This window comes from Panthera uncia, chromosome E1 (genome assembly GCF_023721935.1).
Source record: "Panthera uncia isolate 11264 chromosome E1, Puncia_PCG_1.0, whole genome shotgun sequence".
In the NCBI taxonomy this organism is placed as follows: domain Eukaryota; kingdom Metazoa; phylum Chordata; class Mammalia; order Carnivora; family Felidae; genus Panthera; species Panthera uncia.
Window position 1 is genome coordinate 32,391,468 of NC_064814.1, and position 27,623 is coordinate 32,419,090.

General features: G+C 40.9%; 1 protein-coding gene across 6 annotated transcripts in view; it reads left to right on the forward strand.

The window, feature by feature from the left end:
* YPEL2 (yippee like 2) overlaps nt 1–12,835 on the forward strand; it is a 108,915-nt gene extending 96,080 nt beyond the window's left edge. For 4 of the 6 annotated variants that reach the window (XM_049637805.1, XM_049637804.1, XM_049637803.1 and 1 more), the window contains one exon: nt 1,120–2,209. In XM_049637805.1, coding sequence (XP_049493762.1) covers nt 1,120–1,314 — 195 coding nt within the window. In that variant the 3' untranslated portion in view covers nt 1,315–2,209. Of the gene's footprint in view, nt 1–1,119; nt 2,210–6,120; nt 6,646–12,562 lie in introns of those variants that run through there. The other 2 variants (XM_049637806.1, XM_049637808.1) reach the window with 2 other exon arrangements.
* The last annotated feature ends 14,788 nt before the right edge of the window (nt 12,836–27,623 follow it).

Genomic DNA, 27,623 nt, shown 5'->3' on the forward strand with positions numbered 1-27,623 from the left:
AACAAGCTGAGGGTTGATGGGGGGTGGGAGGGAGGGGAGGGTGGGTGATGGGTATTGAAGAGGGCATCTTTTGGGATGAGCACTGGGTGTTGTATGGAAACCAATTTGACAATAAATTTTGTATATTGAAAAAAAATGCAGGCTATAAACGAAAAAAAGTAAATAAATAAAGGGCTTGCTCTCTAACTGATGGATGAAAATTTCATTTCCCCCCCTATTGTGACAAAATATGCATAACGTAAATTTACCATCTTAACCATTTTTAAGTGTACAGTTCAGTAACAATAAGTCCGTTCACATTGTTGTGCAACCATCACCACCAGCCATCTCCAGAGCTTTCTCATCTTCTTAAACTGAAACTCCGTGTCCACTAATAACTCCCATTGCCCCTCACCTGAGACCCTGGAAACCACCATTCTACTTTCTATTTCTACGAACGTAACTACGCTAGGTGCTTCATGTAAATGCAATCATATAATATTCATCCTTTTGTGACTGGTTTATTTCACTTAATATAATGTCTTCAACATTCATCCATATTGTGGCTCATATCAAGGTTTCCTTCCTTTAAAAAGGCTGAATGACATCTCATTGTATGTATCTACCACATTTTTTGTTTTTGTTTTTGTTTTACCATTCATCTATCCATGAACACTTGGGTTACTTCTGTTTTAGCTATTGCACATAATGCTGCCGTGAACATGGGTGTAGAAAGATTCATTTCCATAATCAGCATTCACATCAGGCATGCAGCTCCCCTCTCCCAGCATCTCCACATTGTTTCCTAGAGGTGTGCCACAATAAACATAAAATTCACAGTTAATGGATGTTCTCAATGAATTTTCTTTAACATATCAGGTCTCTAGTTGACTCCTCATTAAGGAAAGGGAATTTGCTCTTGTTGGGAACGAAATGTCTGTTCCGTTTAGTGTCTCTGTCTGGGAGCAGTGGCCTCCTGAATATAAACTCAGAGCCAGAGCAAGACATTAATTTGTGAAGCTCAAGTATTGATTTGGTGACGCCATTCTCTTCCCCTGATGCTATTCCTACCAACTCAAATTATCTCTGTGAATACAGGAACCTTTTTTTTTTTTTTTTTTTTCTGGGTGTACTGGGCAGCTGGTGACAAGATGCTTGCTGGTAGGCGGTGACGGAGCTGCTCCTGGGCAATTGAGGCCCTTCCTACTAGAGTGGTGCTGGTCAAAGGAATTTGCAGCCCTGAAGCCAAAGGTGACACCCACTGGGACAGATTTGGCGCTCCATCCTCATGTCAGTGACCCACAACGGTGCTCAGAGAAGGGGAAGAGTCCCTGAGCTTATGGTGGAATCATTCTAAAGAATTGTATAAAAGGTGTTATTTCCTCAAATTGATCATATTTCATTTCTGGAGTCTCCAGTTTACCTGTGCTGCTTCAGAAAAGCCTGACAGGCTCTCCTAATGTGCTTTCCCTCAGGCATCCAGTGGGGGCGCTCTTACACTCTCCATTTCAAACCCACTGTTTCACCCTGGGGTCAACTCTGGGTTATCAAATACGTGTATGAAGAGGAGAGGGTTACTATCACACCAGCTCATTTGGAAAATAAACACTGAAACTCTGGATTTCATTTCCTGTGCAATCACTTTTGCTTTGCAAACTAAACCTAGACATAAAGACAGGAACGCCACAAGTTTCCAGTTTTCATGTTAATTCTTGGCCCTCCAGGATGATTAACTTTATCTAGAAACTGAAAACACATTTGGGCTAATCTTTTATGAGATCTGATTAAGAGCTTTACAGGGAAGATTTGCACCACATTAGAAAGGCTCAAGCAATTTATGAGAGTGCACATGTAAGGAATTTCCTTTTACCGGATTATAAAAGAAGAGCTAGAAATCACAGCCAACTGTACAAGAAAGGAAAGGGTAAGGACCTGCCTGTTTGAATCCAAAGGAAAAAAGTTTGCATGTTGGTGAATGCTTTTGAAGAATTCCCACAAGAACCACTGACTAAACCAAAAGACCTAACATGTGTTGAGGTCATATGCATGTGCAGCCACAGCAGAAAGCAATATGTAATAAGGACCCCATGAAAGTCTGGGGACATGCATAAGATAATAAAACATATGTAGGCCACTGTCCTGCCTAGAATTTCATTTGCCTCCTCCCAGGTTTTATCCTGATCTCTCCACTTGAAATGCCTTCCCCTGTCCTTTCCCTCTCCATTAATACATGCTTATTAATACACCTGACACCTCACAGACACCTCTTAACCATAATAGTTCTTTTGTACCCTTTCGAAATGTGTGTGTTCTATATGTTCTAGAGCACCCTACATGGTGTTAATGACACATTTCTTACTGGTCATTCTCAAGACATTTTTCACATATGTGGTTTGTGCTCTTAAGCTAGTCCATAAGTTCTTTGAGGTTGGGACCATTTAAGGGTGTATTTCTCTAGGGTGTTCTAAAGCAGTGCTTCTCAAGCTTTACTGTGCATGGGCATTGATAGGGGATCTTGATAAAATGGAAATGCTGATTCAGCAGGAATGGGTTGGGCCTGAGATTCTGTATTTTTTTCTTTTTTTTTTTTAATGTTTATTTATTTTTGAGGGAGACAAAGCATGAGTGGCAGAGGGGCAGAAAGAGAGGGAGACACAGAATCTGAAGCAGGCTCCAGCCTCTGAGCTGTCAGCACAGAACTCAATGTGGGGCTTGAACTCACAAACTGTGAGATCATGACCTGAGCCAAAGTTGGATGCTCAACCAACTGGGCCACCCAGGCATCACATGAAATTCTGTATTTCTAACCAGCTCCCAGGTATTGCTGCTGGTCAGAAGACCACAACTTGAGTAGCAAGGCCCTACAACACTCAGAATTGTGCAATTATATAAGCAAGTAAGACTGTATTGGTGGTGGTAGTTTCCAACAAAATTCTTCTTCTGAGATCTGACCCCTTCAAGCAAATGCTATCTCACAGTAAGGCCTCTTCCCCTCTGGCCATGAGACAGTCCTCTAAGCTAATCGAAGCCTGAGGACATGATTTTATTATAAAGCAGTTGTTTGAATCTGTGTTTAAATTCTAGGAGTATGAGTGGATTTTACTAATGTAATTTAAGAGGATTGGTGAATTATTTGGATGTGCCTGGCCTAGCCCTGATATGCTAGGCCATCCTTGTTAAGAGCCACATTGATACTAGCTGGTCCCATAAAGGTGAGCACACACTAGCCTGTATAGAGTGTTGAGAGCCATAACTCCCCTTCTGGATAAGGGGCCCTCACTTTTCTCTCAGATGGGTTAAGTCAGTTGAGACACAACCAAAGCTTACTTTTGTTTACCTGTGTCTAGTGAAGTCTCTGTTTCTAATAAAAAGCCCTGCTCTGTCAGAGGCAAAGGACCCCATCTTAGTTTCACCTTTAAAACTAGAAAAATTAGTCTTTAACTATACGAAGCAGACTTTTAACCAGAAGGGACAGACCAGAGGGGTCTAGCGAAACTGCAAGAATGTTTGACTAGTCTCATGGCCTGGAACCAACAGGAGGACAGTCAAGCCTCTGTCTATAAAATCAAGGTGTCAGACTTGAAGATTCTTAACATATCAGGGTAAGGCACAGAGGAGACAAGAAATCCACACTTGGTTACCTGACAGCACAATGTGACTGGGAGCCTCTTAGTAGGCTCTTATCCTCTTGCTGGTTTCAGCCCAAATGCTTGCCCTGATATGGTACTAAGTTATCCTTTCCTAGACAGTTTGGTGCCTCACATCCACCAGCCTGATACAGAAAGACTTGCAAAGATATGCCCTGTGCTGCCACCTAATGGTTCCAGTTCCATCAAGGCGATTCTTCAGCACCATTTGGATATACAAAATCTCTCGGCCCTTTGTAAAAAAATATAATGCACCAGCAATGAGAACCTAACAGGACAGAATAAAAACAGGATACTTCCAGGTGCCACCTCATCAAGAGAATCAGGGACTATGACTGTAAGGGTTTTTTTTAATTTTGTAATTTCCTCCTTTGTTATTTCCTGTCTGTTTCCCTGTAATGATTAACAGTAAAACTCTAAAAACAAAAAAGGCCAAGGTGTTTGTGTTCAAGGGCAGCAAGGAAGCAGGGAACTGGGGAGACAGCACTCCAGGGGTTGAGGTAAACAACTCCAGGGGATGGAGTGGGTGGAAGGACCTGAATAGCTGGAAGGGAAGCAGGTTGAGTCCTCAGGCTTGTTTGAAAAAGGAAAGAGGGGGTGGAATCAAGTTGTGTTCTAGTTGGAATGAAGGCAACGGTCTTTTTTTTTTTTATATATATTTTTGTTACATTTTATTTATTTTTGAGAGAGAGAGAGAGAGACAGAGACAGAGATAGAGCACAAGCAGGGGAGAGGCAGAGAGAGAAGGAGACACAGAATCCAAAGCAGGCTCCAGGCTCTGAGCTGTGAGCACAGAGCCCAACCTGGGGTTCAAACTCACAAACCGTGAGATCATGACCTGGACCAAAGTCGGACGCTTAACTTACTGAGCCACCCAGGTGCCCCGAAGGTAACGGTCTTAACATTGTCAATATTTCCTGTTTTGTCTTCAGATGTACCAGTCTATTTTCAATCCAAGAGAATGAAGCAAATGTATAGCTGTCAACTTGTGTGATAGTTGAGGGGCCTTTGTAGCTAATGATACTCCTAGAGTAATGATCCTAAGTACAATTGTCTACAGAAGGGCCAGGCAGATAAGGTACCTGGCTGGGGTCAGCCGTAAGACTATAGTGAGTGGTTGGAACTGTGGTGAACTGGAGAGCATTTACCCCATCTGGGGAGGCAACAGCTACTCGGCCCCAGATGGTTATGGCCCTATCCATTTGTGTACCCCCCATTGTCTGCCTGATCTTTCAAATCTTCAAGAGAAGCTGGAAATTTCGATTATTATGTAAAGTCTCCTTATTTTTAAATGTTGGCAGCTAATGCTACTTTAAAAACAAACAACAGTAACATCATGTGGGCCAAATAAAACATGTCAATGAGACATATTTAGCCCAAAGACCAACTCTTTGAAAACTTGGACCTAGAGCAGTTTGCATTCTGGAATCTCAAAGCATTAATATGTTCTTTGTGAGGCATATGGTCTGTCAACAGAAGCAAGCTACCATCAAACAAGCAAATATTAGATAAATTGGGGATGTATAAAATGCTTTGTGTTTAGATTTGTTGGTTTCTTGATTTATCATATCCAACTAAAAAGCCTTGAATATAGTCATTCAATAAAGGAAGAAGCATTTATTGAGCACCTAATATATGCTAAGTCATGATAAATAAAACTTTTTCTGTAAAGGGCCAGGTAGCAAATATTTTAGGCTTTAAGGGCCGAACAGTCTCTATCACAACTACTCAGCACTGCCAGCTGTAGTTACAAAGCAGCTTTAGACAATACATAAACACATGGGTATGTCTGTGTTCCAATAAAACTTTATTTAAAACAGACAGTCCAGAATTGGCCCATGGGCTATAGTATGCCTATCTCTGATCTAGAAAATCTAAGCAAATTTGAAGCCTAATGCGACAGTTTTTTTAAGGAAATCTACATGTTTATGCTTTGCCTATTCAGACAAGAAATTAGGGTGATAGCGCTAGGATTTTTAAGTTGCATTTGTAGGTAGGTTACCCCAAATAGATCTCTATTATCATTTAGTATAATACAAGCTATCATATTTGTCCTATAAACATATACAAGTTGCTATAAACATTGCAAATAATGCTGGTTCAACCAAGCTCAGTTAGTTTGCCAAGACTGTCTGAATACGAATGTAATTTAGGGTAATTTTTCAGAAAGGGAACTGTTCACATGACAGAACAATGAATAGTTGACTGAGCTGGTTAACTCAATGGAGTGATTCAATTCCTGTTTTGATTGGGTTTGAAACTGATATGAAGAAGCAACATAAAGCTGAGCACACCTGTTTGTCCCCTGAGTGCTGGGACTGCTACTTGAAACTTTCAAAATGATGTTATAAAGAGAACAAATGAAGTCGTATATTGCCTTTAGCTTTATATTCTCAAAGAAATAATAGTACATAGAAAATGCTCAAAAATTTTTTTGCTTTAAAACTTCTTTGACCTCGGCCACAGCAACTTCTTACTCAACATGTCTCCAAAGGCACAGGAAACAAAAGCAAAAGTGAACTATTGGGACCTCATCACGATAAAAAGCTTCTGCACGGCAAAGGAAACAATCAGCAAGAATAAAAGGCAACTGACAGAACGGGAGAAGATATTTGCAAACAACATATCAGATACAGGGTGAGTATCCAAAATCTATAAAGAACTTATCAAACTCTACACCCAAAAAAACAAATAGTCTAGTGAAGAAATGGGCAAAAGACATGAATGGACACTTTTCCAAAGAAGACATCCAGATGGCTAACAGACACATGAAAAAGTGCTCCACATCACTCATCATCAGGGAAATACAAATCAAAATCACAATGAGATACTACCTCACACCTGTCAGAATGGCTAAAATGAACAACTCAGACAACAACAGATGTTGGAGGATGCAGAGAAAGAGGATCTCTTCTGCATTCCTGGTGGGAATGCAAACTAGTGCAGCCACTCTGGAAAACAGTGTGGAGGTTCCTCAAAAACTTAAAAATAGACCTACCCTATGACCCAGCAATTTCACTACTAGGTATTTATCCAAAGGATACAGGTGTGCTGTCTCAAAAGCGCAATGTTTATAGCAGCGCTATCGACAATAACCAAAGTATGGAAAGAGTCCAAATGTCCATGGACAGATGAATGGATAAAGAAGATTTGGTATATACATATACATATGTGTGTGTATATATATATATATATATATATACACACACACACACACCAATATATATATACCATATATATGTATATACCCTATATATATATACACACCATATATATATATCATATATACACCATATATACCATATATATACCAAATATATACACCATATATCACATATACATACACACACACAATGGAGTATTACTTGGCAATCAAAAAGAATGAAATCTTGCCATTTGCAACAATGTGGATGGAACTAGAGTACATTATGCTAAGCGAAATTAGGGAAAGACAAATATCATGACTTAACTCATGTGAAATTTAAGATACAAAACAGATGAACATAAGGGAAGGGAAGCAAAAATAATATAAAAAACAGGGAGGGGAACAAAACATAAGGGACTCTTAAATATAGAGAACAAACTGAGAGTTGCTGGAGGGGTTATGGGTGGGGCCATGGGCTAAACAGGCAAGGGGCATTAAGGAAGACACTTGTTGGGTTGAGCACTGGGTGTTATATAAAGGGGATGAATCACTGGATTCTACTCCTGAACTCATTATTGCACTATATGCTAACTTGGATGTAAATTTAAAAAAAATAATAAAAAATGTTTTCAACGTTTTTTTTTTTTTTTTTTTTTTTTTAATTTATTTTTGGGACAGAGAGAGACAGAGCATGAACGGGGGAGGGGCAGAGAGAGAGGGAGACACAGAATCGGAAACAGGCTCCAGGCTCCGAGCCATCAGCCCAGAGCCTGACGCGGGGCTCGAACTCACGGACCGCGAGATCGTGACCTGGCTGAAGTCGGACGCTTAACCGACTGCGCCACCCAGGCGCCCCAAAAATGTTTTGTTTTATGAATGGAAGGCAACAGAATTTGGCCATGTTAACATCTTTAGATGTCACTTTTATGAAATATAACTAAAGATGCCTAGCTATTTACATGCTTGTAGATACTGTGTACTGAGTACCAAAAGCTATTTGTAGCTTCCTTCTCTGCTTTCTTCTACTGTAGACTCCCTTGCAGGGAAGGGGACCATGTGTTCCAATTCTGGCCAAGATATAAACACAAGTATCTGGTTGGGGCTTCTGAGAACGTTCCTTCGTTCAGTTTGGCCTCCTATCCCTTCCCTCTTCTTCCTGACCTAGGACACAAATGCAACAACCTAGAGGTTCAGTAGTCATCTTTTAACATGGGACAAAAGTGACAGACTAAGGATAGTGGAATAGAAAGAAGGAGGAAAGCTTGATGATATCATTGAGCAGCTTCATTAGCCCTGAACTGACCACCTTGGCTTTTTTATCATATGAGGAGAAATATAGTCCCCATGGGGTAAAGCCATTGTCTGTCTTTCTATAACTTGCAATCCGACTCAATTCTATCTGTTTGGGTGCTACTTAGAGTTTCCTTCTATTTTTATACTCCATCAACATTGCTCAGGAAATGAAATTTCCAGCACCCAAAGCAGTTGTATTAATTTTCCAGCTCTTCATGTGCCACTTTGAAAAGTTGGTTTGAAGATATTTAAAATCTTGTTACAAGCTCAAAAATATATATAAAGATAAAAATTCATTGGTATTCTTAGGAAGAAGTCTTATTACAATACATCAAGTTTAAAGAAAACATTCTACAACATAGCTTCTAAGAATATTAAAGGTATTGTCAACAGATTCTTTCTATACTTGTTTTAGGTAGCAAACACTTTGTGCCAACAAACTATCCAGAAAGCATTTAATAATATATAAATATGGTCTCTATTTTTTTTGCATTTTGTGGCCCCCAAATCATTATATTTTGTGACACATACATTAGCTAATATTATAAAGCTTGGGTTTTAGGAGCACTCAGTTGCCAAATTTGGGGCAATCTGGGCTTCAAAAAAATTAATGATGGTAGGGGTGCCTGGGTGACTCAGTCAGTTAAGCATCCAACTCTTTTTTTTTTTTTTTAATGTTTATTTATTTATTTTGAGAGAGAGAGAGCGAGAGCAGGAAAGAGGCAGAGAGAGAGGGAGAGAGAGAGAGAATCCCAAGCAAGCTCCATGCTGTCAGTGCGGAGCCTGATGCAGGGCGTGAACCCATGAACTGTGAGATCATGACCTGGGCCGAAACCAAAAGTTAGATGCTTAACGACTGAACCACCTGGATGCCTCAAGCGTCCAACTCTTGATCTCGGCTCAGGTCATGATCTCATTGTTCGTGAGTTAGAGTCCTGTGTTGGGCTCTGCACTGACAGCACAGAGCCTGCTTGGGATTCTCTCTCTTTCCCTCTCTCTCTGCCCCTCCCCACTCGCACTGTCCCTCAAAATAAATAAATAAATAAATAAAGTTAAAAAAAATTAATGATGGTAGTGGATTATAACATACTAAATGAAATGTAGAAAAACCTGTGTTCACAGTGATTCAAAAGCATGCCAGCTTGTAAATGTAGATGAATATTAGAGTTTGCAGCTGCCAGTATAATTGTGTCAGGGTACCATCATTAACAGATGCTAAAGCTACTGAGTGAAAGGATATTGGGGAACAAGATAATCATGTGGCTTCAAAGTAGCATCTCAGAGATCAGTTAATAATTCCAAAAGGAAAATGTATCTTTACCATTGCACAATCTGGTAGACATCACCTTAACCAAGCAATCAAACTTTGGCATCACCAATAGTTAGACAATGTGCAGCTTCTGATCTTACGCAGTAAGAGGTACACAACACCCCTTATGCAGAATTCTTGTCTGAATCTAAACATAAGGAAATAGGAAAATCCAGCATTTGGAAAAGACTTGTAAGACAACTAGCTTAGTTTCTTAAAAAAGTTCAATGTCACAAAAACCACCAAAAGGCAGAGATTTTTCTAGACTAACAGGGAGTAAACGGATAACAACCAAATGCACTGTGTAAATCTTCTGCATCAGAGGAGAAAAAAGCCTGCTTATAAATGACATTTTTAAAACCATTGGAGAAATTTGAATATAGACATATATTATATTAAATTATATCATTGAGCTAATGTTAATTTTCTGAGGTGTGATAGTAGTTGTATTGTGGTTATTTAGTAGAATTTCCTTTTTCAAGAAGATCCATATTTTAGGAATTTAGGGTTTATACAACTTCATCCTACTTTTTTTTTTTTTTAAAGATTTCATTTTTGGGGCGCCTGGGTGGCTCAGTCGGTTAAGCATCCGACTTCAGCTCAGGTCATGATCTCGCGGTCCGTGGGTTCCAGCCCCGCGTCGGGCTCTGTGCTGACAGCTCAGAGCCTGGAGCCTGTTTGGGATTCTGTGTCTCCCTCTTTCTCTGACCCTCCCCTGTTCATGCTCTCTCTCTGTCTCAAAAATAAATAAATGTTAAAAAAAAAATTTAAAAAAATTAAAAAAAATTAAAAAAGAAAAAAAAGATTTCATTTTTAAGTAATCTCTACATCCAACGTGGGGTTTGAACTTCCAACCCTGGGATCAAGAATTGTGTGCTCTACTGAGTATGGATAGTGTGTGTGTGTGTGTGTGTGTGTGTATGTGTGTAGACGCAATTATGGCAAAATGTTAATAATTAGTAAATCTATATAAGGATTTAGGATGTTTATTTAGCTATTCTTTCAACTTCTTTGGAGGTTTAAGACTTATCAAAAAAAGACAGAAGAAAAGTCTTGGACTTTCATACTATACCTAGGAATTTTAAGAGTATTATCATGACCAATTGTCATAGTCACCTTCTGGTAGATATTAAAATAGGCTTGCTAGACATCCTAATGCAAGGTCTAGGTGTCAGATAAGGATTATTCGGTAAAATACAAGCCAGACACTATTTTAGGCAACCGAGATACTTAAATGAACAAAAAAGCAATCTCCTGTTCCCGTGAAGCTTATATTCAAGGAGAGGAGTGGTGGAGACAGACAGAAACAATAATAATAAGTAATAATAATAAGTAATCAGTGAATTGTGTAGTGCTATGGAAAAAAATAGTGGAGGAGGGGTGGGGGGAAGTTGGGGAATATTAAAATGGAAACTTAGATAAATAAATGAAAGGAGCACAAAAATTGACTTAAGGGATATTGAGATAATGTCCAAATTTCCTACTATTCTAGGATACGCTGGCTTGGTTTCACCTGAAGAGTCCTGCTGTTCTTTCTCACACAAAGCCATTCAATTGTACTGCAGGCAGACTAGGCTGAGTCCTGCCTGGGGTGATCACCTGGTTTGACTAGGACTAAGGAATTTCCCAAGAATGGGACATTCGCTGCTAAAATTGAGACGGTCCTGGGTAAACTGGTATGGTTGTTCACCCTGATATTGCTACTTTTCACTTGTGTGAGCTTGAGCAAATCATTTAGCTTCCCAGAGTCTTGGTTTCCTCATCTGTAAATAGGAGATTATACATGTGCTACAAAATGGGTGAACCTTGAAAATACTATGCTAAGTGAAAGAAGCCAGACACCGACACCATATATTATATAACGATTCCGTTTTATATGAAATTTCTAGGATAGGCAAATCCATAGAGACAGAAGGCAGATTAGTGGCTGCCAGGACCTGCAGGGAGGGGGAAATAGGGAATGACTGCTAAGGGGTATGAGATTTCTTTTTGGGGTGATGAGAATGTTCTAGCTTTAGATAGTAGCAATTGTATAGCTCTGTAAATACACAAAAAACCACTGAGTTGCACATTTTAAGAGGGTAAATTTTATGGTATATGAATTACATCTCAATAAAGCTGTTATTTAAAAAAAGCAAAACAGGAACACAGAGTTACCATATAACCAACAATTCCATTCCTAGGAATAGGCAGATCTATAGTGACAGAAACAAAATTACTGGTTACCTAGGGCTGGGAGGAGTGGAGGAAACTGGGGAGTGACTGTTAATGCGAATAGAGTTTCTTTTTGGAGGGATGAAAATGTGCTAAAATTGATTGTGGTAATGGTTACACATCTCTATCAATATACTAAAAACCATTGAATTCTATACTTTAAATGGGTGGATTGAATTGTATGGTATGTGACCGATACCACAATAAAGCCATTAAACAGGCAATACAGTAAAAATAGTTTAGGTTAAAAAAAAAAAGGAGATTACAATACCTGTGTGAGGTCTAAATGAATCTTTGCTCTCATAACACTCATACCCCCTCCCCAACTCACACTTTTTATCACACCAAATCATCATTGTGTGTGCCTTTTTCTTGACCACTGAGCTGAGAACCCTTTGATAACAGAAACTTTCTAATTCACTGGGGGCCAGTTTCCTGGACATGTAACCTATGCAGTCACACAAGACCCCATACTCAAAAGAGCCCCACATTTGGTTCAATGCTCTGCTGTCACTGTCTTGAAATTCTTAATTTCTGAACAAGGTGCAGGCACCCCTCATTTCCATTTGGCACTGGACCCTGCAAATTTTGTAGCTGTCTGAATCCACCTTTGTACCCCCAACACTTCGCGTAGTACTGATGCTCAGTGGGTGTTCGATAAACGTTGATTCTTTTTCCTGGTCCCAGTACCCTGGGACGACACTCAGAACAGCACATTGACCTTCATATAGATTTATCCAAAGGCTCCTATGTGCCAGGAACTGTGTCAGCACCTGGGGACCCGGGGGGCAGGGGGGTGGGGAGCCAAAGCAGGCAGCAGGGAACTGCTCAGAAGGAAGCTGTTCACGCAGGTAGATGTGTCCACCTCACCACTTATCTCGGAGGGCAGTGACAGCATTTCACTCATTTCTACTTTTAGTTTTAGAAAAACACATCACCTTGGGACCTGATTTTGCGAGTTCTGCTTTGTTACAGGTAATAGGAGACTCTGATGAATGAGGATGGGACTTCAATTCTTTTCCACAGTGTGAATAAAAAGTCAACTCTGCCTTTTTTGATATGCTTGTGGTCTATCACATTGACATCTATTTTTAAAGAGATCTGTCAGCACCTTTTAATTCAAGTCAGTTTCTATCTACAAAACACATTGTTAGGCACTGCTGCTGATAGGAAGATGGTAGCTGGATCTTTTTCAGCTTGTCACACGAGGTCTTTGGATGATTGTGGTGAGCTACAACATCAAGGGTGGTCAGTGGAAAACAGCAGTCAAAACTCTGAAATTCCTGACAGACTTGGCTGATGCTTGCTAGATGTTCTTTATTATGGTGAATTCCAGGGGCAATTCCCTAATCTCTCTAAACTTCGGTTTTTTAATCGGTTAATACAACCCTGGTGTCAAAGGGCTATTGTAAAGATTAAATGAGATAGTGCACACATAAATTTTGGCACAGTGTCTGGCACTTAGTAAGAAAGCTACAATAAAAACAAAGCCTCAAACATCCTGTGAAACTGTTGTTTTGCATCTTAATGGCTAAATAGTACTGTTTCTGGCAAACAGCCACACATCATAAAATAGCTCTGCCTGCAGCTGCTGTTCCTCCAGCGAGAGGTGAAGGCAAACAACTCTAACCAGTATCCACCTAATTCTTTAAAGTCATTGAGGTCTTCTTCCTCCCTCTCAGCCTTGGTGGTGACCCCATACCTGGCTCCCATGCTCCTGAGCACAGTGTCTATTTTGGGGAAGAGTTATCAAGGGGGCCAGAATGTCTGCAGCTGCTGGTGCGGGCACTAAGAGGACAGAGTTTGACCTGTCCTGGCATCTTGAGCTTCTTGAGCCCATCCTCTCCCAGCGCAGTTTGCTTACTAAGCACCTAAAAACCTCTCCCATCATTGGCCAGTCATCAGCAGTGGCTGCCACCAGGGAGAAGGGCATGACCTCAGCAAGGTAGCCTTCTTCAGTTGAGGAAGGGCAATTCTTGGAAAGATGTTTATCTGAGAGCTGTCAACCAACTCTCCTAGCAGGTGGGAGAATGAGTGCTTCTGTCCTGAAGCAGGGAATCTAGGTAGGCAGCATGCCACAGAGTTTCTGTTCTAAATCCTAGCCATTTCTAGGACTTCTGGAATGAGGATTGGTGGGGGGAGGATAGAGAATCATGAGATATGCCACCAAATCTCATTTGATTATCTAGGAAAATTCACTGAAAACTGAATATACTACAGTTATGTGTATTTAACTAAACAGAGTTGATCCAAGCAAAAAATTTCTAAACACATCTACAAAAAGTACAAAGAAGTCTTTACCATAAGATATCCACCATTTATAAGATTGTGTTTGTTTTCTTTTAAAATCTTTATTGTTGTTTAGACATAATGTTCACATAAGCAAAAAACAGCAACAAAAAAGAGTTGGATTCTGGAAATTGACAGGACCAAGTTTGGTCCCAGATCCATGGCTTATACTCTGAGTGATGTCTATTTAGTGACCTGTGTAATCAAAATAATATTACCTACCACTCTGGATTAATGAGATAGTGTACCTCAGGTACCCAGCACATTCCAATTTCTTTCTTTCTTTTTCTTTCTTTCTTTCTTTCTTTCTTTCCTTATTTTTGAGAGAGAGAGAGAGAGAGAGGCAGGGAGAGAGGGAGAAAAAGAATCCCAAGCAGGATTCCTGCTGTCAGCACAGAGCCTGACATAGGGTTCGAAACCACAAACCATGAGATCATGACTTGAGCCGAAATCAAGGGTCCGATGCCTAACTGACTGAACCACCCAGGTGCCCTGTCCAATTTCTTAGTAAATATTTCTTCTTCTTTTCCTCCTCTTTCTCATTCTCATTATTTATTCTTCATTTCACTGGGCACAGGAAAAAATACTAGGTTCTTAATCTCCAACTACTATTCCAATAATCCACATGGATAGTCTATTTTCCAGCACTTAGATGTTGTTTTGCTTAGTATTTAATGAAATTCTCATCCTATGATAGGGGAAAGATAAGATAAGATAGGCAGAGAGGGAATGGTTAGGACCTGAGGTCCCTGGATGGGGAAAACACACATTTTGGAACAATGCTGGGAGTGTTGGCCACAGCAAACTTCCTCAAGCGTAAGGCTCCTCTTAAGAATGTAACAGACACCACCTATGCCCCTCAGGTTCCCCTTAGGAATTTGACAATCAAAATACCTAACTAAAGTAAGTAAACCATAAAACTTATGTTTATGAGGGACAGTATGACCGTATTCTAACTCCTCACACAATGGAGTCGAGCCAATCAGGAGTGGACAACCCAACACCTAGAGTCATCAAGCCAATAAGGATAGAACCTGAGAAGGAATGGGGGGAAGGAGGGGCCAACCAAAACCCTATAAAATGAAGACCCTTGCCTATAGTTGGGAGCATTCACTTTCAGATGCCCCCTTTCTGCAAAGAGAGCTTTCATACTATTCTTTCTAATCTTATATTCTAATAAACTTTTGCCTGCTGCTCATTTTATTCTGTGTCCACCTCTTCATTCTTCAAAGCTGTGAGACAACAAATCTCAGGTATTGAGATAAAAAAAATCATGCAACAATCCTATATCCATTTTATGATGTTCCCACCTCTGGTACTAATTTGACAATAAAGTGAGCCTCTTTGTTAACAAATCTTAATGTCATTTAAAAAATATGTTCAGGGGTGCCTGGGTGGCTGAGTCAGTTAAGCGTCTGGCTCTTGATTTTGGTTCAGGTAATGATCTCATAGTTCGTGTGATCAAGCTTCACCTCCGGCTCTGCACTGACAGTGGGGAGGAGCCTGGTTGGGATTCTCTCTCTTCCTCTTTCTCTGCCCTTCCCCTACTCACACTCCCTCTTGTTCTTAAAATAAAAATAAATAAATAAATATGTTTACTCGGAAATCTTCTCTATAACTGAGCCCAATTCTGTGGGGTGTTGTATCTCCTAATATTGAGTAAACAATGGGAAGATTTAAACCACTTGGCTCACTCACCAGCAAAACTGTTTTCAAAGATCATCCCTGTTTCATTTCCCCAGTAAGTATAAACTGTGTCAGCTGAGAAGATCATAGCCCTCTTTGGGAATGTCCTTGAGGTCCTATATATGGCCAGGACTAACCAACTCTAAAGCCAACACTCACTGTTTGAGAGGCACACTGTACAATATAAATGAATTAAAAACAGATCTTATCTAAAAGAAGTTGAAAATTTTATAAGGGAGATAAGACATGTATATAAAGAAATTAATACAACATAGAAAGCAGTAAATGTCCATTATGTACTGAATGTTTTTGTTGCCCCAAAACTCATATGTTGAAATCCTAACCCCCATTTTGATGATAGTAGGAGGTGGGTCTTTGAGAGGTGATTCAGTCATGAGGGTGGAGCTCTTATGAATGGTATTAGTGCTTAATAAAAGGGACCCTAAAGACCTCTCCCACTCCTTCTGCCATTTGAGGACACAGCGAGAAGGTGGCCATCTATGAACCAGGAAGTGGCCTCACCAGACCCTGAATCTGTTGGCATCTTGATCTTGAGCTTCCCAGCCTCCAGAATCATGAGAAATAAAATTTTGTTGTTTAAGTCACCCAGTCTATTGTGTTTTTACCAGCCTGAACGGACTAAGAGAGTGTCATGAGAAAAATACAGAAACACACACACACACACACACACACACACACACAGGGCTGGAAGAGTAGACATGATCACTTCCCTCTGAGATCTATTGCTTTTACGATGGTGTCAGATCTTCCAGTAGGCACTAGAGATGGAGAACCCAGCCTTCCAGAGACTGTCAGCTGCAGCTGTAGGCAGATACCTGAACCTCCATCACAAACTGGAATTTGAATGACATTGTCAAGGAAAACAGAAAAGAGGGCCAAGGACAGATCTTTGCATATATTTAATCTGTCTGCTATGCCTTTTCCTAAGTGCTTTCTGACAGATTGTTTTTTCTACCCAGGAAACTCACATTTTGAACTTTAGGTTCCTAAAATACATTAAATCACACTGTGGAGGGGCAGGAGGGGATGCACATAATGATTACTTGTGCGGTTCACGTCTCATCTGAGGAAATTATCTTTTTAAAATGATCAGGTGCTCCTGACCCTGTTAGAAAGAGTGTGGGTATTTTTGAGCTAAGTTAGGAAGTGTGTAGGATAATTGTTATCACTCAGAGGATCTACTTCTAGCCCAGTGTTGGAATCTCAGGAACCCATAGAATTTCGAGAGGAAGAAAAAGATACCTTTTACTCTTTTCCTGCTCATGCCGAGAGAGCTACTTATTATCTAAGTAGATCACAAATTGGTAGCTTCTCTTCTGGATCAATGGTCACAACCTAGCTATAGTACTGTGTAGAAATACCACAAAGAATAGCTAACATTTCCCCCCAAAGAGTTTGTGGAATTTTGTTTGGGTGAATAATTTCAAGAAGAAAGGAGCAGCAGTTCTAATCTGTCATACCCAGAAACTAGTTGTCAACCTCATGGAACTTTGTAGAAACAGTAAAATGTCTATAAATGGCCATCATGATTACCATAGCAAACATGTATTGAATGCTTAGTTGGTTTTTTAAAATTTTTTTTTAATGTTTATGTATTATTTCTGAGAGACAGAGAGACAGAGGATGAATGGGAGAGAGGCAGAGAGAGGGGGAGACATAGAATCTGAAGCAGGCTTCAGGCTCTGAGCTGTCAGCACTGAGCCCAATGCAGGGCTCGAACCCATGAACCATGAGATCATGACCTTTGCCAAAGTCGGACACTGAACTGACTGAGCCACCCAGGCGCCCCATTGAATGCTTAGTTTTTATCAGACACTGGGTTAAGGCCATTCATTCATTATTCATTTAATCACCTCAAAAATCCCATAAGATAACTTTTGTTTGTGGGTCTCATTTTATGGATGCAAAAATTAAGGCTTAGTGAGCAAAATTCATGTTCCTAACCACTGCCAGATTACTCTTGCTTTACCCTCGGGTAGGACCCATCTGCAGACCTCCATGTGGCCATAATCAGCCTATGGGCCTGGGCCATCCATTCAAGCGGCCAGTAGTAAACATCCTTAGATCTACCAAGATACACTGTAACTCTGCTTACCTAAGCGTTCTCCTACTTGGTTCTGAACTTTGGATCTAAATGTCCTCACTTTCATGAACTTCAAACACTGCTGGTTTCCCTTAGAAGGCAGCTAGGTTTGGCCCCACTATCTACAGATGCTGGGGCACAGCTAAAGAAACAGGGACCTGGATTAATCACACCCTTGAAGTGAGGCCAGTTCTAAGAAAACACTCAATTTTTGCACGCAGACAGAAAAAATAGTGGAAGATTAGAGATATAGAGGTATATACCCAGGGGTCAGAGGGAGCTAGATTGCAGAAGGGGAGCATGTAGATGGGCAAGACTAGTGGTGTAGGGCAAAAGGCACAACCCAGAATATCGGAGGCTTGTGGATAGGAAGGTAGCCCAGTGGTGAGAAATCCCAGAAGGGTCAATATTTAAGAACCAAGACAGGTATCACGTGATTAAATTTCCCCACTTTATGTTATGGGTTGAATTGTGTCTTCAAAATCCATACATTGAAGTCCTAAGTGTTAGCACCTTAAAATATGATCTTATTTGGAAATAGGGTCCTTGCAGATGCAATTAGTTAAGATGAGGTCATTAAGGGGTGGGGGCTAATCCAATATGACTGGTGTCCTTACAAAAAGGGATAATTTGACACACACACACATACACACATACACACACACAGTATGTCATGTGAAAGTGAAGGCAGAGGTCAGGGTGATGCTTCTAGAAGCCAACGAATGCCAAAGTAAGGACAGATAAGCCCCAGAAACTAGGAGAGAGGCACAGAACAGAATCTTCTTCACAGTCCTCGGAAAGCTGACACCTGAGTCTCAGACTTCTAGCTTCCAGAATTGTAAGACAATAAACTTCTGCTGTCAAAACCAGAAATTTGTGGTACTTTGTTTTTTTTTTTTTTTAACGTTTATTCATTATTAAAAGACAGAGAGTCAGAGCGTGAGCAGGGGAGGGGCAGAGGGAGAGGGAGACACAATCTGAAGCAGGCTCCAGGCTCTGAGCTATCAGCACAGAGCCCGACGCGGGGCTTGAACTCACACGCCTCGAGATCATGACCTGAGCTGAAGTTGGATGCCCAACCGACTGAGCTACCCAGGTGCCCCTAGAAATTTGTGGTATTTTGTAACAGCAGCCCTAAAAATCTAATATGCTCCCTTTCTCTAAAATTGTAGCTCTGGGGGTGCCTAGGTGGCTCAGTCGGTTAAACGTCAGACTCTTGATTTCGGCTCAGGTCGTGATCTCGAGGTTTGTGGGCTAGGGCCCTGCATCAGGCTCTGTGCTGGCAGCAAGGAGCCTGCTTGGGATTCTCTCTCTCCCTCTCTTTGCCCCTCCCCTGCTCATGCTCTTTCTCTGTCCCTCTCTCTCTCTCAAAATAAATAAAGAAACTTTAAAATTTTTCAAAAAATAAAATTAAAAAAATAACATTGTAGATGTGTTCCATCTGCTTCTGGCCAATCTAGTCCTGGTTTCCTGAACCAAGTTCTCAGAGGAGGTTGATTGAAACCGAGAGCTTTTTAATCAAAATGGCTCCTGCAGAGTTTGCAAGTTACGAACTCACTGGAAGTCAGCTGACAGAGTGGCATGGGGGCCTCCAACCCTGCCTTGCACTGTGAGTACACTCTGTCCTATGTGCACTGTGACTTAAGGGAGGGGTCCACTGAGTGGAGCTGGGTGCTAACTGTCTCTAGGGATCAAAATATTCAACTCCAAGTCAGGAGCATGGTTTTTGCTTAACCTGCCTCCTAAAAGTCTTTGTTTTCAGCTTCTCTCCCCTTCACCTTCATCAGGCTGTTACCAATTTGCTTTTAGTCACCTGATGAAGGCAGCGGGTTTCCATGGTTACCTACAAGCCTGCAGCAAGGTGTCATTCCTAGGAGGCTGTAGGATAAAGTGAATAACAGGGCCTCTGGCACAATAAAAATAACCTGGATCCTATTATCAGAATGGGGTACTGGGGGCATCTGGGTCTCAGAAGCAAGTCAGAAGCCCAGGTGTGAGAGCTAGGCTTAAAGGCAGAGGCAGAGCAGCAATCCTACTTCGTACTACTGTCTGCTGGATACAGAGCCTCTGCTATGACCTTGCTATGCTAAATACTTCATGTACATTATTTCCTTTTGGTCCTTGGTTACTGAAACCCTCTGTTTTATCAAAGAGGGAACTGAGTTTACATGACGTGTTAAAGATCACATAGCTGGTAGTTACAGAGAACAGATCTGAAACCAGGTGCTTAATATCTCCCTTCTATACCTCCAGATCTGCTTTCTGTTCCTCTCCACCCCATCAGCTGACCTACATGGGCTATGTCAACAGCCTCCCTTGCCCCTAACTCCAGCTGCGTCTGTTACTGGAGAGCCCTGCAGACAAGGGGGAAGAAAAAACAGGTTACTTGCCACTGGCTGTGGCACAGAACAGCTGCCTTTACAGAATCTTCTTCCATTTTCCCTCCTTCTGTCTGTGAGTCTAGGGCTGCTATTCTTGGCTACCAACTGATCTATCCCTTTGGTTGCCTGGGACCACCCTTTTGTAGGAAATTCCTTTAAATCCTTCTTTGCTTTCTTCTTTCCTTCCTTCCTTCCTTCCCTCCCTCCTTCTCTGTCTCTTTCTGCCTGCCTTCCTTCCTTCCTTTCCTCCATGCCCAGTGCAGAAGCCAACCTGGGGCTTGAAACTCACAACCCTGAGATCAAGACCTGAGCTGAGATCAACAGTTGGACACTTAATCGACTGAGCCACCCAGGCCCTAGTCAACTTCTTTCTAACAAGACCCCAGCTGCTACACCAGGTCTGTTGACTGTTTCTCCCTGTGCTCTGACAGAGCGCTAGTGTTGAGTCCCAGAGTGTTGGGCCAGAGCTCCTTAAACACCTGTAGTCTAAGGACAGGATTGGTCTCTGAGATCTGGGGCTATAGGAAGACATGCTGAGCCTGAGGTGGTTGTCCAGTGGCTGGAGGTGTGGGGAGGGCGCTGCAGCACAGACTAGAGAAGTGAGCAGAGTCTGATACTCACTTAGAAGGACTTGCAGTTCCCACGTGGCCTTTCCTACACTGGCACCTCCCTAATGTTCAGCTACTACAATGAGTTTAGCTAAGTGTACATTTTGGGGAACAGTCCCCACATGACTTCTCTCACTTAGACACCAGTCACAAGTTTGTGGGTTCCCAGTGATGAGGGAGCATGGGCAAGCTGGGGGTAAAGTGGAGGCTAACAGCACCCCCACTCCCAGGTATGTGATATGAATGTATGTGATTTTCCTCGGATACTCCTGGCTGCCCAAGAACAAAGGAAAGGGGTTTAAATGCTTGCCATGGTGTTGTGGGAAACTGAGGCAAATGAAAAATTAAATTCCCATACTGGCTACAGCCCATTGACAAGTCCTTGAAACCAGTAGAGTGACCTCCCTCTAGGAGTTCAGCTGCCTGGATGATGACACTTTGCTAGGGGCAAAAGGGAATCTTAGCTTAACATTATCCCAACCTGGAGGATCTTGTAAGTCTACTTTAACATATAAAAATTCCTTTGGAAACTGCCTTTATCTCAACTCCTCCAAGATATATGCTGGCAATCGTACTTCAAGCTTATGGCCCCTGATATACATCTGAAGGGTCTCATGACTGAGGTTTTAGTAAACAGTAATAAATGGTGTTTCCCTAGCAACAGCTAGTCCCTCAAGGTCCTGGAAACCTTGCTTCCAAAATTCCTTGGAGACTTACTCTATCCCTGACCCCCCTCTCAATCTGAGGGTATGTAATGAGTTACCCCTCACGACCCCGGTGCAGCTCTTCCTGCCCGCGGGTTCTTCTTGGCCGCTGGCTCTGGACCACCCCAGACTTCAAAACCAGGGCCCTCCTCATTTCAGACTAGCTGGCTATCAATTCAGAGGTTCCTATGACCACCCTCAATTCTATAATTTGCTAGAGCAACACACAGAACTCAGGAAGTACTACACTTATGATTTCAGTTTTAATATAGCAAAAGAATACAAATTAAAATCAGACAAGGCAGAGACACAAGGGCAGAGTCCAGGAGGGGTCCTAACATAGAACTTCTGGCCCTCTTCTCGCCATGGGATCATGGAGTCCTGACCATGATGTGTGTGACCTTGTGCTCACAGTATTGCCAAAAAGGGAAGTTTACCCAAGCCTTTGTAGTGTTTACTGGGGCTTGATCACATACTGCTTGTGAGATCAATGTAGTTGATACGCTGATTCAGAAGAGGATTTAGCTGGAAATCAGGTTTAGATTTAGGCATGAGATCATAAGACAAAAGTGACTGGATAATCTGTGAAGGACTGCAGTGCAAGCTGGTGGTTATGATTAAGAATGTACTGGAAGTTGGGGCACCTGGGTGGCTGAGTTGGTTAGGCGTCCGACTTCCGCTCAGGTCATGATCTCACAGTTTGTGAGTTTGAGCCCCGCATCGAGCTCTGTGCTGACAACTCAGAGCCTGGAGCCTGCCTCAGATTCTGTGTCTCCCCCTCCCCCTGCCCCTCCCTTGCTCATGCTCTGTCTCTCTCTCTGTCTCAATAGTAAATAAACGTTAAAAAAAGAAAAAGAAAAAGAAAAAGAATGTACTGGAAGTAGAGAAGTTTTTTAGGCATAGAAGCCTACTGCGAGTATGTGAAAGAGATTTTTGTTAAATCTACAGATTAAATGCAAGCTGAAACGTTTTTGTGTGTTGTTTTTTCTGACCTGAGAGTAAACTTCACCCTTCAGCTCTTTTTTCTATATTTTTCATCTTGCATGGACAATTTATCCCTTTATTTATATGTTAATTTCTATTTTATACATGTAATACACGTATATAATAGCATGAATGTTGCCTAAGATTTCTAATAAAAAATCAGTCCCCTGCAACATCCCCACATACCACCCAGTTCTACTCCCCAGAGGCAATCACTTCAACTCTTTTAACTGTTTTTTTCCTAACATTTATTACTCTTTCTAAATAATATTCTTTTATATAGCTTCTTGACTGAATGATTTAGATAAAATCTACTGACTCCCCACCATGCTGTAGAGAGGAGGGTTTTGTATCTCCATACCACATTTCCCATTTCCCTTTTTCCTGTGTTCCCTGCATAAGCATATCAACACTTTTGTTATACCAAAGGCTGTGTTTACATTATTATGGCCAAACAAATACTGTTAACAGACAAGCCAAGTTGCATTCTTAACCACACCGCCTATCTTCAACAATCTTTATTTTTCCTATGTTAAAAATTGCCATGTGTTTTTATTTGCTTATTTGTTCGTGAACCCATCCAATTTTTCCCAAGCATTTCAGTACCCAGTCGTGTACCTATTAACAATGTATCCCAAATGTTAGCACATGCCACTTCCACAGTTTTCCCAGAGCTCTCCAGAATCTTCCTTTGTGCTCCTGTATAGACAGAATGTTCTCTGGGTCTGTACACAGCTGCCAACCTTGAAATTCTTAGCCTTTTATTTTTATGTGTCATTAAAATTTTAAGAAATAAAACAAAAACTCTGATGCTTATACACTGTACATTCTAAAGTTCTTTTTTTTTTTCATAATAAGTCCCTACTTGAATTTTAAATAGTAATTTAATAACTCACTGTTTTGAAAACTGGAAAGTAAAGGAAATGACTGAAGTATTTATTATGCCATTCTGCTTTTTCTATTCTAATTGTATCCTTGGGTAACCACATGGTAGGTAGAGGAAAATTTCTCTTTACGGAACTTCCAGATAACAAATGATAAATGCATCTTTGAAACAAAATATCCCCATGTTATAATTCTCTTTTCCCCCATTTTGTAATTCTTTTTTTTAATTTTTTTTTAACATTTTATTTATTTTTGAGACAGTGAGAGACAGAGCATGAACAGGGGAGGGTCAGAGAGAGGGAGACACAGAATCTGAAACAGGCTCCAGGCTCCAAGCTGTCAGCACAGAGCCCGACGCGGGGCTCAAACTCACGGACTGCAAGATCATGACCTGAGTCGGCCGCTTAACCGACTGAGCCACCCAGGTGTCCCCCCCTCCCCGCCCCGCCCCATTTTGTAATTCTTAACAAATTAATGGATCTAGTCATTGAGCATCAATGACTGTCAATGTCCCAAAAAGACAACTAGATATTATGTGCCTCCCAATGAAAGAACTCAATACCACCCATCAAGTAGTGTTGATAAAAAAAATCAAACTTGAATCTGATTCAGCACTGATATCCAATTACCAATATACAGGAAATGCAGATGAAAAACAAACAAACAAACAAAAAAAAAACACAAAAAAGTAAGTAAAATTGCACCACAGGGGTGCAGGCAGCAAAATCCAGATTATAGGAAATTTTAGGACAAATAACCCAATTTATTCAACTAATAAATTGCAAGAAATAGGAAAATGGGATGGCAAGGGAATTTAAACTTAGAAGACATAGGGGTGCCTGGGTGGCTTAGTTGGTTGAGTGTCCGACTTTGGCTCAGGTCATGATCTTGCAGTCCATGAGTTTGAGCCCCGCGTTGGGCTCTGTGCTGACAGCTCAGAGCCTGGAGCCTGCTTCAGATTCTATGTCTCCCGCTCTCTCTCTGCCCCATTCCCACTCATGCTCTGTCTCTCTCTCTCTCAAAAATAAATAAGCATTCAAAAAAATTTTTTTAAACTTAAAAGACAATGGCATGTTGCAATATGTGGTCATTATTTTGATCCTGATTCACACACATTAAATAAAATTATGACATGAGACATTGGAAGTTTAATTGTTTTTAATATTTACTTATTTTTGAAAGAGAGAGAAAGAGTGCAACTGCGGGAGGGGTAAAGAGAGAGGGAGATGCAGAATCCAAAGCAGGTTCCAGGCTCTGGGCTGTTAGCACAGAGCCTGATGTGGGGCCTGAGCCTATGAACTGTGAGACTGAGACACTGGAAATTTAAATGCTAAATATTTGATTATATTAAGAGATTGTTGTTAATTTGGGTTGAACAGATTGCTTAAAAAGTCTTATCTTTTTGACTTGCATGTGAAAATAATTACCTAGAAGCTCTGAACTCTGCATTTTTGGGACTTTTATGGAGGCTTCATCACATAGGCATGATGCATCTTCTCTGGAGTAGAGAATTGGGAGGGCGTGCTGAAAATTCCAAGCTTTGAATCACAGCTTGGTCTCTCTAATGACCAGCTCCCATCTAGGAACCCACCAAGAGTCACCTCATTAGAACAAAAGACAGTCCTATCATGGAGGAAATTACGAAGATCTTTGGAGCTCTATGTCAGGAACCAAAGACTACATGTTAGAACAAAAAATTCTTCTACCACCCCCTATTTACAAGAGTATTAGGAGTTCTGAGCCAAGAACCAAGGGCAGAGCCATATATATATATTATAATTATATTATATATATATAATATATATATTATATATATATGACTATTATTATTTCACAGATTATTTCCATAAAATGGTATTTCATTTTTAACATTGTGATACAGCCTCCAAGATTTTGTCATGATGATACCTTATTAAAAATAACAGTATAGGGGCATCTGGGTGACTCAGTCAGTTAAGTGTCCAACTTCTACCCAGGTCATGATCTTGTGGTTCGTGGGTTTGAGCCCCGCATCAGGCCCTGTGCTGACAGCTCAGAGCCTGGAGCCTGCTTCAGATTCTGTGTGTGTGTCTCTCTCTGTCCTCCCCTCTCAAAAATAAATAAACATTAAAAAAATAAAAAAAAAAACAAAACAGCATTAGTGATCATATGGAGTTCCAGGCACTGTGTTAAAAGCTTTCTTTTCTGGGGCACCTGGGTGGCTCAGTCAGTTGAGCATCTGACTTCAGCTCGGGTCATGATCTCGCAGCTCATGGGTTCAAGCCCCGCATCAGGCTCTGTGCTGACAGCTCAGAGCCTGGAGCCTGCTTCAGATTCTGTGTCCCCCTCTCTCTCCACCCCACCCCTGCTTGTGCTCTGTCTCTCTCTGTCTTTCAAAAATGAATAAACATTTTAAAAAAAGCTTTCTTTTCTTTTTTTTTTAATTTTATTTTTTATTTTTTAAAATTTACATCCAAAGTAGTTAGCATATAGTGGCAACAATGATTTCAGGAGTAGATTCCTTAGTGCCCCTTACCCATTTAGCCCATCCCCCCTCCCACAACCCCTCCAGTAACCCTTAGTTTGTTCTCCATATTTATGAGTCTCTTCTGTTTTGTCCCCCTCCTTGTTTTTGTATTATTTTTGTTTCCCTTCACTTATGTTCATCTGTTTTGTCTCTTAAAGTCCTCATATGAGTGAAGTCATGTGATTTTTGTCTTTCTCTGACTAATTTCACTTAGCATAATACCCTCCAGTTCCATCCACGTAGTTGCAAATGGCAAGATTTCATTCATTTTGATTGCCAAGTAATACTCCAATGTATATATATACCACATGTTCTTTATTCATTCATCCATCGATGGACAATTTGGGCTCTTTCCATACTTTGGCTATTGTTGATAGTGCTGCTGTAAACATTGGGGTGCATGTGTCCCTTCAAAACAGCACATCTGTATCCCTGGATAAATGCCTAGTAGTGCAATTGCTGGGTCATAAGGTAGTTCTATTTTTAGTTTTTTTGAGGAACCTCCATACTGTTTTCCAGAGTGGCTGCACCAGCTTGCATTCCCATGTGTTAAAAGCTTTCTATGCATCATCTCACTCAGTGTTTACCACAACCTTATGAGGTTGATATTATTATTGTCTCTACTTCACAAATGAGGAAACTAAGGCCTTATTTCAAGTCAATGGAAAGTCCCGGACTCCCACCCAAGGATATTTAAGTTCAGAGGCTGTGCTTTTAACCTCTAAGCTATCTTTCCTCTAAATTAGGAAATTAAGTTTGAGCAAGATCATTTATTTGTTTATACCATTGCCTTGTTCCAGAAAGGATTTCAGGCATCTGGTTAAGTAACTTGTCCAAGATCACCCAGACAATAAGTAGCAGAGCCAGGAATCAAATCTTTCTCTCATGATCTGTATAAACTAAGTGCGATAACACAGATGTAGACCCACATTATATATTTCCTCATAAACTTGAGAAGGGGAAATGGGGACATTTTCTTTGGCTGGTTTTCATGTTCATTCTGGTTAGACATGTTCTCAACATTAGAGTTCCTTGCTTTATCTTTAGAGAAAGAATGAACAGGGGAGAGCGATTCCAGAATAACAGGACTGGGCAGTTCTTACACAGGCTGCCCATAAGAAGTATATAGAAGGAAAAGGCCTGAGATTATGGTGAGAGATGTTTTTGGTGCGTGGCAGGCAACCTGTAAACACTGCTTAGGAAATCCTCAGGAGGAAGGGTAAGAGAGAGCAAAGAGAGGGTAAAATAAGGAGACAAAAGAGAGAAGTCATGTATTAGGGGAAGTGGAAGGTGGTGAGAGGGGCACTTATACCTGTTCAAGTGTGAGAATAAAAATAATAATTGAATTTGGTCATGCGTGGTTGCAGAGAAGAAAAGTATGAAAGGTAAACACCACCAAAGCAGCCATTTTTTAAAAACTGCATATCCTGAAAATCACTTATCTCAACTCAGGGACAGTCCCCTCAAGTCTGAGCAATTAAGAGTTTTGTCAGTCCCTCTGGATCCTCTCTTCTTGAATCTGTAGCATCGTCCTTCTTAAGGCACATAATCCATTTTTTTTTACCCCTAAGACTCATTCCACATGGGATTATATAAAGAACTGTCTTTTCTTGGCAATAACTCAAAAAATAAATAGAATGAAATATATACTCATTCTTTTTTTGTGTGCTAAAAAGTGGAGCATTCGTTTGCTTTCAGTTTGAATCATTATAAAAACATCGCAGAACTTGTTCTTAATATTTCTTTTCTTCTCCTTCTTCATCTTCTTCTTCTTTTTTATGAAGGAGCCTGTCTCAACTTAGTATCCTTAACCAAACATACTTTAGTCTCAGGGCAAGAACCGGCTATAAAGAAAATACCGTTCTTTTAATAGCAGCTCTTTAGCCCTG